General features: G+C 40.8%; 3 protein-coding genes across 4 annotated transcripts; all 3 read right to left on the bottom strand.

Moving 5' to 3' along the window:
• Nucleotides 1–3433: 3433 nt before the first annotated feature.
• LOC131888594 (galactoside alpha-(1,2)-fucosyltransferase 1-like) lies at nt 3434–6724 on the bottom strand. 2 transcript variants are annotated; one of them, XM_059237488.1, is made up of 4 exons: nt 6531–6724; nt 5496–5682; nt 3816–4786; nt 3434–3747 (listed from the first exon to the last, which is right to left on the bottom strand). In XM_059237488.1, the coding sequence occupies exons 3-4, from the start codon at nt 4745–4747 to the stop codon at nt 3591–3593; spliced, it is 1089 nt and encodes a 362-aa protein (XP_059093471.1). In that variant the 5' UTR covers nt 4748–4786; nt 5496–5682; nt 6531–6724; the 3' UTR covers nt 3434–3590. The 2 variants fall into 2 exon arrangements, with proteins under 2 accessions (XP_059093471.1, XP_059093472.1); XM_059237489.1 differs by lacking the exons at nt 5496–5682; nt 6531–6724 and adding an exon at nt 5312–5471.
• Nucleotides 6725–7238: 514 nt separating this feature from the next.
• Nucleotides 7239–9193, bottom strand: LOC131888592 (zinc finger protein 836-like). The gene is made up of 2 exons (XM_059237486.1): nt 7905–9193; nt 7239–7837 (listed from the first exon to the last, which is right to left on the bottom strand). Exons 1-2 carry the CDS (start codon nt 9191–9193, stop codon nt 7687–7689), a joined length of 1440 nt encoding a protein of 479 aa, XP_059093469.1. The 3' UTR covers nt 7239–7686.
• A 571-nt stretch (nt 9194–9764) lies between these two features.
• Nucleotides 9765–11457, bottom strand: LOC131888593 (zinc finger protein 124-like). The gene is made up of 2 exons (XM_059237487.1): nt 10127–11457; nt 9765–10061 (listed from the first exon to the last, which is right to left on the bottom strand). Exons 1-2 carry the CDS (start codon nt 11368–11370, stop codon nt 9923–9925), a joined length of 1383 nt encoding a protein of 460 aa, XP_059093470.1. The 5' UTR covers nt 11371–11457; the 3' UTR covers nt 9765–9922.
• Between the last annotated feature and the right edge of the window lie 6 nt (nt 11458–11463).

Genomic DNA, 11463 nt, shown 5'->3' with positions numbered 1-11463 from the left:
AGGTAGCTGTAAGTTGTTTACATACACAATTTTATTATTTTACGAGTTGACACTACCGAGAGTCGCAATAAAAGATTTATTATTTGCGGTTAGAATACGGATTGTCCAGCCTAGAATGATTTCTTTGTGCCTAGTCATGGAGTACGGCAGTACTTCCGTACTTCATGGCCGAGTTTGGCCTGATTGAAGTACGTATGTCTAATGGGGAGTAGGTGTTAATTGGGTTTGGAGGTTGCGCCAGCTTATTGTTTGCTCTTGCGGCGATTTTGGATCATGTCAGCCATGATCTACTTTATGAAAGGCCATGGCAAAATCAAGATATACAACATCAACTGACTCGTGTCTCTCTAGTTGCTCAAAAATATGATCTATATGTTCAAGCAGTAGGGTAACCTTGCTAAAATGCGCTCAGAACCCGTGCTAGCTAGAAGGAGGGACATCATGAATATCAAGATATTCATCAAGTGTTAGTTTCATGATTTTCTAAAATCACCTTCGCAATATTCGAAATGAGAGAAATCGGCCTGTAGTTACTGGGGAGTGACTTATCTCCCCCTTTGAAAATTGGAACAACATGAGCTCATTTTAGTGAAGAGGGAAACTTGTCCTGGTCCAAGATGCAACGCATCAAGTGCTTAATCTGGCTCCATGGAATTCAAGTTATTTTCAAGAGGAGACAGGATTTTTGTAAGATGTCTCTTATATCAATAAAATCAACAGATTTTTAGAGCAATGTATAAGGCCGTCATGAGCCTTTTTCACCATTTAAGGCCCATAGGCCACTATGATGTCCTTCAAAAGAAATCAGGGTTTGGCAGGAGATTAAGAAATTAAAAACTGAGCGGTATTGTACCTTTTGGGGGGCTCTGGGTTATTTATATTTCAAATATTAACATGAGCAACTTTGAACACGTTTCTTAAGTCTTATGCCTTCCAAAGAATTTGTTAAATGTTCGCCTGTTGCCAAAAACACAAATATACCTACAGATCAGCTTGAGACCCGATTTGAATCCCTATGCCTATAGCAAATTGATTGTCAATGAGGGGGCTCGCTAAAACTACGTTGAAGAAGCTCTGTGACTTACGTGGAGGGGAAGGGGAAGTCATAAAACGAGTCCGCCTAGTTAACTTACATCGCACTCCATGGGGCGAGATCGGACTCGAGTAGGGTTGCACTCGAGTCTTTTATTTGATTTTGGAGAAATTGGCTGGCCTAGAGTCTTTTAGAAAAGGCTCGAGTCTTTTTCTTTTTTTTCTTAGAATTTCGTAAGACGAGCCTTTTTGCAAGACCTGGCTCTAGTAAAACGCTTGAGTCTTTTGCCGGACTCGAGTCCGGACTGGCCGAGTCCGAAAAATAGTCGCAAAATCAAAGGACTCGTACGAGTCCGACTTTTGCCGGACTTGCACACCGCTTTAGTTGGGTGTCGGAAATCCGCGGAAATCTCACCAGTGGGCCCATTCAACCACGTTCCACATCTGCAATCTGTTTGTTTGAGCCATGGATTTCGTAAAGAAATCACTTGTCGCCAAAAAAGGAACAATCTCCAGACACCTCAATTCCTGAGAGACATACCTTTCCGTTGTTGAGGCGATTGACCCCTCCGGACTGGAGGAAAGTCTTTTGGAAAGGACTAGTGCATGGACTCGTCCCAGCACTAGCCATACTTCCATTTTCTTACCGGATTCAATCCTGGTCTTCCATCCTAGTTTAAAGCCGGCCTAACAGAATTGTTGCATCAAGAGCCGTTCAAAAGCATTCATGATTGAAACCTTTCGATTCCAAGACGTTACCAAAACTGATCACAGGCTAAGTGATGTTATTGCTGACAAAGTCCATCTTTCACATGAATTGTTCCCTATTTTGAGCTTCATGGGTAATCTTGGTTTTGCACCTCCTTTAAATACTGCATCCTGTATTGTCCCAATCTTATTAGTTTGTTGCGTTTGGTGCAATACGATAGTTGTTCTCTATTTCTCATATTATTTCTGCTTGCCTTTTTGGCAAAAGCTCAAGTTTTCCTAAAAACTGCAAGCCTTTTGATTTCATAGATTTTGAAATAATAAAATGTGTTGAAACCTTTGATAATTGCTTCAAACTTTGGCAATAATAAATGATTTGATGCTTTCAAATTTTTTTTAGCGATTATTTGGCCTTAAAAAGCATTTTTTCCGAGCCCTGGTTATGGAGCTAGATAGCAGCTCTCTTGTTCGGTCGGTCTGCCATCTGACCATGGGTGACCCAATAGAGGAATGTTCCCGCTTTGTCATCACAGCCAACTTTAATTATTACCTCTCCCTCGGAAATAACCGCAGGTTCGCCCATTGTAGTTTTCAAAGTATCGTGCCCAACAAACAACAGCAAGGTAACCAACGGGAAGGCATGGTGCCTGCCTAAACATGGTTAGGCTCATGGCTATAGCTGTAAAAAAAGTCGAATGGCTTTTTTGACACGTTTTACGACTTTTTAGGGTCTTTTGCACTTTTGGGTTCTATTCGCGTTTTCCAGCTTTATTGCCGTTGTCACACATTTCGTCCATTTTTCACACTTTGTCAACTTCCGTTTGAACTAGAGACTAAATTGGAGGGAACCAAAGCAAATTAAAATGTAAAATGAGCTCTTTGAACTTTTTTTTCAAAATTATAAGACTTGGAAGGGGATAGTTGAAATCCAATAGAGGGTTTTTTCTTAAGAACCAATGAAATACGAGGCACCGAGAAAACGGTCTTATCACAGACAAGCTCATTTTTGTTGACGTTGCCATTCTCTTGCTTAAGTCTCTAGTCTCTAGTTTGAACGTTCGTGCTTCCTTCAAGGCAACAGGAGCAAACAAAATGAACAAATGTCAAGACAGACGTCAAGATCAGATTGCATTGTTTGAAACCAGAATGAGCTAGGGAGATGTCCCAACAAAGTTCAAAGCTGCGTGGCGTAAAACTGCAGTTATGAGTCAAACAACGCCTTGCACAGGTACCTAGCCATAACTGGCTCTCTTTTTCTGATGCATTGAAGCATACTTTCCAAGACCACTTGAACCTGATATTGATGGACAGCTTTACATAACCATTGATAACTTAAAATAACTTTCCAACAATTTCTTCAGGTTGACTAGATTGAGGGGAAGACCCTTCGATTATCTATCTTCTCGCACCTCAATTGACCTATAAAAATATACCACTAAGTGCTTGTTTTCCGAATATTTTATCGACTATTTTCCCAACTATTTCGCCATTTTTCCCAGCTTTTTTTAAGCCGCTGTTTGGCAAATTTAATCGACTTTTTTGCAGCTCTACACGTTTCAAGAAACATGTTGAGCTTTTTTGAACAAAAACTGACCATTTTGATGAAACAAAACTTGTTTGGCTAAAATCGTTGACTAAAAAAAACTTTTTTAAAGGCTTTAAAGTATTTTGAGCACTGAGTAGAGTCATTGCATTAATTGTCATTTCTAATATATTGTAATGCTTGAGACTACAATACACGCATACACAAAATAAAGATGCCTTAATATCGGTTACTATTTGCGCATATATTCTCGTAATCACTCTAACATTCCACTTGAGCATCATTTGGCTTCTGAATGCTCCAAACCCTACATTTTCACGGTTGGATCCCTAATGATTGTCCAGTTTTGGCCTCTCTCAGATCGGGCATAAGTAAGGGCGATAAATTTATCCACGGTGTAAGAATTGGCGGCAATAACATGACCGCCAGCTAAGATTGAGGTCATATATCCAAAGGTTCCATAACTAAAAAAAAAATATGTAGAAGGCAAATTAGTCTTTCAATCCAACCTTAAAAATTGTCCAAAGAGTACCTGTAAATTGAATGATTGCAATGGGATAATAGAGCAAAATCAAAGTGAACCGGATCGATTTTGCCCATTTGCATTTTGGAAGAGAAATAAACATCAGGAAACTTGGAGAACTTGGATTTTGTCCATTTTGGATCATCGGTTGCCGACACAAATACCACCGACGGTCCAAACTTATCCCTCACCATTTTCATGGCTTTGTAGAAGTAGTGTTCCGTAACTGCGGTCCCATTGTGCTTCTTAATATAACGAGCGTAATCTGTTCTTCTGACATGAAGGCCAACAAAAATGACTTGATCCAACCCTGGACGGGTTTTAAGAAAATCTTCTTTTGCACTCTGAAGACCTCTTTCTACATATTGGACTAGTCTGGGATGAAATTGGAACTCATTTTGCTTCAAATCATCAATGGCAGGGATGAAGTATTTATCCCTTAACCAATACTTTGGCAATGACAGAATGGGATGTTCCCATTTCTCCTTGAGGAACCCTGCCTTCACTTGTTCGGTGGTGACAAATGGCAGATCTTTATCACTGCATCCCATCTCGGAGAATGAGGGGATGCTTAAGTTGGGAAACACTTCCGTCAAATTCGTCTTCATTTCATCATTCAGAACAGGCTTGATGCGAAAGCCTTCATGGTCTTTAATCACCCCGTACAATGACCCATATTCCATAACCGTGTTAGCCCATCGACCTCCGGGAAGAAGAGTCAGCACATGGGTACATTTTGGGTAGGGTTCAATATCTTCAAGGTTGGAAAGTTCTTGAGCTCCGGTACGTTGCAGATAACCCGGTGAGGGACGAGGGTCCCGTTGATATTTGTTTGGAAAACTTAATGAGGTGGATCGATCGACGGAATACCATCGAATGAGAAGTAGAAGCACCAACAGAATGACGATTGTGTAAGGGGCTCGGTAGTTGATAAAAGCCATTGCTTTTGGGTTGGGTGTTTGATGTTAAGATTTCCCAAGCTAGAAATGGAAAAGCAAATAGTGCCATCATAAGAGATTTCCGGGTATCAATCAGATTATTTTGAAACTTGGATCGACCCCGTCCCCAGAAAGTCTCTTAATGCGTTTTACTTGACGAGCATTGGGATATACAAGAAATAGTTTTTCTTAATAGGATTAGCGCATTAAAAGTTTCCCAAGTGATTAGAACGATGTGTAGCCCTCTAGAACGATGAAATGACGATTTGACTGATGGGAGGCTGGAATTTATATTTGAACCTGTTATTACCTTACAAGTAGGGCTATGAAAGAAAAAAGACGCATCCTTGTGCTTCTCTTAGTTTTTTGCCTTTAGAAGGTTTTGATGAGATCACAAAATTTTGATGTATTAGTTAGGATCCAAAACAAAAGTGCCTGCCCAGTTCTTATTTTGATGTTAAAAGCTGTTGCTACCCTTGTAGAGCAGGATTTAAAATGTTTCCCAGAAGAGTGGTGATTTGTTCTTTGTATCCCATTGAACGTTATCCATATTTACTTGTGGCCTACCTTATTTCTCTATGGCAATGTTTTCTTCCATGACGATTTCTTGAACATAAATTATTTGAGTCTGCCAACTTGATTGTTCAAGCAGTGCTCAACGCTCACGTTGTTGTGGCTTTGGTAGCTTGCAAGGTACCATGCTTAAACCCTGCAACAGGTTGGGATCCTACGAGCTCAAGTTATACCTTACCCACGTCTGAGTTGGACGCTTTCCTGATTCCTCTCCCTCTTGCTCTTGGAGTCGAAACGTCCGGCATGAAATCCAGTAGAATTTAGGAAGACGAGTTTTATTTGTTGCCATCGACGCTCAAGGTCCTGATGAGTGACTGCTGTTCAGGTAGTGACGTGGAACAGTCTTGGGGAAGAATGATGATGGACTTATGATTTGCATCCATCGTGACTTCCAAGACCATGAAAGAAAAGCGATCGACCTTGGGAGGTAAAAAAACCTAACCATTTTTAGGCAACATTTTCACTTTTCCTATTGCGATGGCTGATGCTCTTTCTGTAAGCATTACGAACGGTTTCGTGCCAAGGCAGCAAAAATCAATGCTCAATCTGGCGTCCATCGAATTCAAGTTATTGTTAAGAGGAGACAGGATATTTAGAAGAAGTCTCTTGCAGCAATAAAGTTACCAGATTTTTAGAGCAATGTAAAAGGCTGTCATGAGCCTCCTTCATCAATCAGGGCCCTTAGAGCATTATGCTCCTATGCTTCATATCCTTCCAAAGAAATCAAGGTTTGACACGGGATGAAGAAAAACCGAGCGGGTTGTTTGCTTTTTGGGGGGGGGTCTCTATTTTTTTAATATATTACGACTTTTCATGAACATATTTGAACATATTTTTGAAGTCTTATGCCTTTCAAAAGCATTTGTTAAATGTTCACCTGTCGCCAATCACACAAGTTCGCTTAATTAAAGATTAGCTTGAGATCGTGCTCTAAAAGATAAAGTAAAGTTGAATGCTCACGCTAAAAATGACTGTCGTATCAGTGATTTTGCATTTTGAAACAAAGAGAGTTTTTGGACACGAACTTTTTAATTATACACGGGGAAAAACACACTAAACAGTTAAGTAAACTTGTTGAGACTTGCCACGATGGAAAAAAAAGCAATCAGTAGTTCAAAGATCTTCCGTGACTTCTGGTTAATAATTAGTTTTGGACAGATTTTTGCTAAAGGTAGATCATACGCGCTTGAATTAAAAATCACGGTGGACAAACCATGGTAATCAATTTCATGTTATTGAGGAGGCGAGCTCAAAAGTTGAGTGAACGTAAACGGATAAATAATAATCCATTTTTTATGTAGCTCCAGGGCCATGTGATCAAGGATATTGCTAAGAAGTGCATCTAAATACGTTGACGTAGGGATTGACCATTGCTACACCATATTTCAGCTTCAAAGATTTTTAGGGGGGTCCAGGGTATTAAGATATTAGGCCTGATTTGCCCTTCCGTTTATTTTGAAGCGCCTTATAGAAGGAAATCTCTTTGGGACTCTTTTACTTCAAGACCTTTTGATTTCGAATCAGCAGCTAGGTATTCAAATTTGTAATTAGTTGAAATTAAATCCTTTCACATTAGTCGATAACAACCTACATAAATATTCTTGTTAACGACCACAGACTCGTCACTTTTTTTCCTGGGCTTACGGTCGAATTAACATCCGCTAACAAAAGGGTCCGTCAATATGTTAACTTGCAATTTCTATTTCTTCGAGAGTAGCTTTTTCTGTGAGTTTTACTTTTTCTCTCTTTGAAAAGGAGCACCTTCTGGTTGGTTTCCCTCAAATAATGTTCCTTTTGAAAGATAAGGGTGAAAATCAGTGTCTTTGTCCAGTTTTGCCATTACAGCATGGCGTACGTCAATACGCCAAACTAGACCATCATTTCTAGCTACATGTTGTATCAGCGACAAACGATTCACTCTCTTCACTTAGATCAAATAAAATGGAGTAACGATTAACGACGGTGTTGTTTGCTCTGGAGTCACCTAGGTCAGATGGAAGTATAATCGATGATATATTCTTTTGGTGATATTTTTCTATCAGTTGCAAGAGGTGCGAAAATCAGCCCCTCAAGAGATGGGAGGGGCATTTACCTGCTCAATCTTCAAATATCTGCTTGTAGGCTTCCACCAATCTTTAGGGCCTTGGCAATTCTTGATTTATGACAGCATGCATCAATTTTCCACTTCATTCTTTCCGAGACCATTCCGGATAAATTAAGGATCAATTGGATATTATCGTGCAAATGAGGATAGCCGGCAAGGAAACAAAGTTTTTTGGATTAGTTGTGTTTCTGCATTAACATTGCATGAAAATAGTTGCTCAAAGACGCAAAGAATACACTTATAATCTAATTAACAATCCAATTTTTTAAACATGTGGTGGTGGTAAATTGTTGGCGTCTGTCTTGAGGGATTTTTTCTTCTTTCTCAACTTATACCGAGAAATCCCTCCGTGGACAAACTTCTTGTGAACACTCAAATTGGCACTGGCCCCGGTACAGAAGCCGCACATATCGCATCTGCAAACAAGGGGAGTCTTATTAAACCCGCAATTTATTTAACGAGGAAACCAATTTAGGCTCTTACTTATAGGGCTTCTCTCCCGTGTGAGTTCTTAGATGAACTTTCAGATTCTCCTTGGTCTTTAGCTTCTTCCCGCACATTGGACACAAAATTTTCGGGTCATCATGAACAGTCATATGCTTCCGAAGTCGAGTGCTATCGCCGCATCTCAAGCCGCAGATCTTGCACCCGTGCTTATCCACTTCCGCGTGATACTTATTGTGATGATATTTCAGTTTGGTCCCAGTACTGAAGGTCTTGCCACATTCGGCGCAGATTGAAGGCTCTTTAACAGGTTTATCATGGTCTGGAGCAATATCATGGACCTCTTGTCGATGCTTGACCAAGTCATTGGCGTCTTTGGGTAGAAAGTCACATTGATCACAACTTCCCACACATTTTCGCATGTGCCGCTTGACATGCAGCTTGTAGTGGAATATCTCGTCACAAATATTGCATTGGTAAGTGAACTTGACACCGGGACCACCCACTTTGGGCGTGATTTTGATTTTCTGACAAGTTCGCCAATGGCTTAAGAACCTGATTGGTTCCATGCCGACAAAAACCGTCTCGTCACAACGAGGACATCTCAGAGAAGTCACATTCGGATGATCGGAGCCAAAATGACTAATGAGCTCATCAGCAGTTTCAAATTTCTCAAGGCACTCCTCACAAGCAAATGGTCTTGATTGAGCTGAGAAGATGGGATCCTCGTCCTTGAAACCACATCGATCCTCATCGTCATCAAAAGCCGAATCCGGAGGGAATACCACATCATCGAGTTCCAACTTGAAATCCTCATCACTCTCCAAAACGCTATCTTTCCTTTTATACCCCCTGACCTTATCTGATGTTTTGGCCTTCAATCGCCGCATCCGCATCTCATCTACGCAACTTGAACAAACATTTGTATCTCTCGACTTTGGGACTAAAATGGAGCATGTTTCAGAGAACTCACAAGACAGCGGGAACTGCCCGTTAGCAAGCAGGAGACCCACACATGGAACTCCGATTTGAAACAGCCTTGAGGCTTCCAAGACCAATTCTGAGTAGCTCCTTAAAACCCCTGTTTGGAAGGTTCGACCGAAAACCCGATAAATATACTGATGTGTCCGAGTATGATAGAGCAACGTGAGTGCGAAATGAGGCTCGTCGTTGATTTGTAGATCCGGATCTTCTCTCAAGATCAAGATCCACTGTCCCAATGACACTTTTGCCAATCCCAACGTCTTGAATGAGTCTGAAGAGGGGCTGGATGAGTCAAATTTGTGGTCCTCGGAGATGAGGTTGTTCGAAGGGGAAACAAGAGCCATGATGAACTTGGACGTGTCAACTAAGTGCACCTTGAAGAAAAGGATTGGAGGAGGTCATGCTTGAGGAAATCAGTCAAACGACCTCGGATTTACTTCAGGACAACCTCAGAATTAGTTTCAGGGTGGTAAGTTGACGTTAAATAGTTGGTCACGAATTAGGTCAAACATTGGATATGTGAGCATGTGAGGGTAAGCAAATATGCTTTTGAAAAGCTATAGTGGAAATGAGAAGATTGTGGATTGTTATTGATTTAACTTGGAATGGTCTGAAATGAATTTACGGGGTCTATTATCAAATTTGGAATTCGCTAATTGACGAAGTCTCTTGGCGATTTTTGATTTTTTTTTCAGCCAGAGGCCCGTAGTGCCTGAATTAGGGTCAACCATTTACAATTTCGGAATGAGAATCATTTAAATGCTTACCAACGCACGTCACTCAAAAAAAAACCAACAAATTATGCAACTCTTAAAAACCATGATATAATCTTATGGTTTTTGATTGGTTATGATGGTTCTGACGAGACAGACGTATGAACGATAGTCAAGTATTACTAAGGAAAATTGTCTCAACTAAAACAATCTTTAAAATTCCATTCATAAGAACATTCAGATAAAACAAAGCAAAACATGTACTCTTCCAAGGCTATTGGTCACCCTGATTGAAGATCCACCAACAATCAGCGCTGCCAAAAACAACTGCCCGGACCGTCTGACAGATTTTGGCATTATCTAAGATTTAGACTTTGTTTCAGCCTTCATGGAGGTTTTCTTCTTCTTTTTCGGCGGCCTCGAGACTCCTCCATGGACATATTTCTTATGCACGGCCAAACTAGCCTTGGCTGATGTGCAGTAATCACACGTATCACATCTAAAATTCAAGAGCAAGCCATTAAATTTTCATCGCACATCAGAAAAAGCCGACTCAGCTCTTACTTGAAAGGTTTTTCCCCCGAATGAATCAACAAGTGAACATTCAAGTTCGCCTTCGATTTGAATCTGTTCCCACATATTGGGCACAAGATTTTGGGTTCATCATGGGTAGCCATATGATTACGTAGAATGGATTTGGCCCCACATCTCAAGGTGCATATCTTACAAGCAAACTGATCGATTTCGGCGTGATACTTGTTATGGTGGTATTTCAACTTGGTTTTAGTCTTGAAGGTCTTGCCGCATTCCGCACATACTGAAGGCTCCTTGGGAACTCTTTCATTCGGGTCCAATTGATGCACTTCTTTCTTGTGCATTCTCCAGTCATTATGATTTTGAGGCTTATAATCACAGAGATCACAATCATTCAAGCATTTGCGTCGATGTCCTCTGACATCGGATTTGTACTTAAAGGCTTCTCCGCAAGTTTTGCACTCATAACTAAATTTCACCCCAGGAAATCCTCTGATGGGAACGATTTTGAACTTGCTACAGAACTTCCAATGATTGACAAAATTTGTGTGGTTGTGTCCCATTGAAATGAACTTCTCACAATTGGGACAACGAAGGTGATCCGCCGCTTGATGGACCAACCAGGAATGGTCACTGAATGATTCGGCCTTGTCAAAGGTTAAATCGCAGCTGTCACATTCGAAAATTCCCACGGACCATTTCGAAGAATGGTCTTTGGTATTGAATTCAACTCCAAAGGCTTCAGGGCCTTCATCATGGTCATTGTTATCGCTTGGGTCCTCATCTGACTTGAGCCATTCATCTCCAGAACTGTCATCCTGATTTATTCGACCTTGGGAGAAGATATTGGCCCTTCGCCTGGCCTTCATATCTCTCATGCAATCATCACAAATGTTCAAGGCCTTTTTCTTGGGAATCACAACGGAACAACTCACCGAGAATTTGCAAGATAAGGGGAACAAGGCATCGGCAAAAAGGATCCCCACACATGGAACTACGGTCTCAAAGAAGGTTTGGGCCTTAAACGCCATTTCTTGATAATTAGCGGCCGAACCAGTTTGATAGGTACGCCCAAATACTCGGATTATGTACTGGTGAGTATTGCAATGATAAAGTATGGCGAGAGCAAAATGAGGTTCATCGTTGATTTGAAGGTCCGGTTCCTCCTTAAGAAATAATATCCAACGACCTAAGGACACTTTGGTCAAGCCCGTGATCTTCAACGGATCCCAAGAACTCGAGGGTTTGAGAGGATCTACCAATGTCTGCGACATGGCTGTTTGTTTGGTGGTCAATCCATTTAAAAGTTATGGAGCACTTGGAAATGTTTTTGACGTTTGGTTTAGTGTATTTTGTCTCTTTGTTTT

This window comes from Tigriopus californicus, chromosome 10, assembly GCF_007210705.1.
Source record: "Tigriopus californicus strain San Diego chromosome 10, Tcal_SD_v2.1, whole genome shotgun sequence".
Classification (NCBI taxonomy): Eukaryota; Metazoa; Arthropoda; class Copepoda; order Harpacticoida; family Harpacticidae; genus Tigriopus; species Tigriopus californicus.
The sequence above is the reverse complement of the archived record's forward strand: the minus strand, read 5'-3'. Positions and strand labels throughout refer to the sequence as shown.

What these genes read in the sequence shown, in the direction of transcription:
- LOC131888594 (XM_059237488.1), bottom strand. Translation starts at nt 4,747, where the DNA reads ATGGCTTTTATCAACTACCGAGCCCCTTACACAATCGTCATTCTGTTG. An exon ending in TGCAATCATTCAATTTACAG is followed by an intron (nt 3,748 to 3,815) that starts GTACTCTTTGGA and finishes TTTTTTTTTTAG; the next exon opens with TTATGGAACCTTTGGATATA.
- LOC131888592 (XM_059237486.1), bottom strand. Translation starts at nt 9,193, where the DNA reads ATGGCTCTTGTTTCCCCTTCGAACAACCTCATCTCCGAGGACCACAAA. An exon ending in ACGGGAGAGAAGCCCTATAA is followed by an intron (nt 7,838 to 7,904) that starts GTAAGAGCCTAA and finishes CCTTGTTTGCAG; the next exon opens with ATGCGATATGTGCGGCTTCT.
- LOC131888593 (XM_059237487.1), bottom strand. Translation starts at nt 11,370, where the DNA reads ATGTCGCAGACATTGGTAGATCCTCTCAAACCCTCGAGTTCTTGGGAT. An exon ending in TCGGGGGAAAAACCTTTCAA is followed by an intron (nt 10,062 to 10,126) that starts GTAAGAGCTGAG and finishes CTTGAATTTTAG; the next exon opens with ATGTGATACGTGTGATTACT.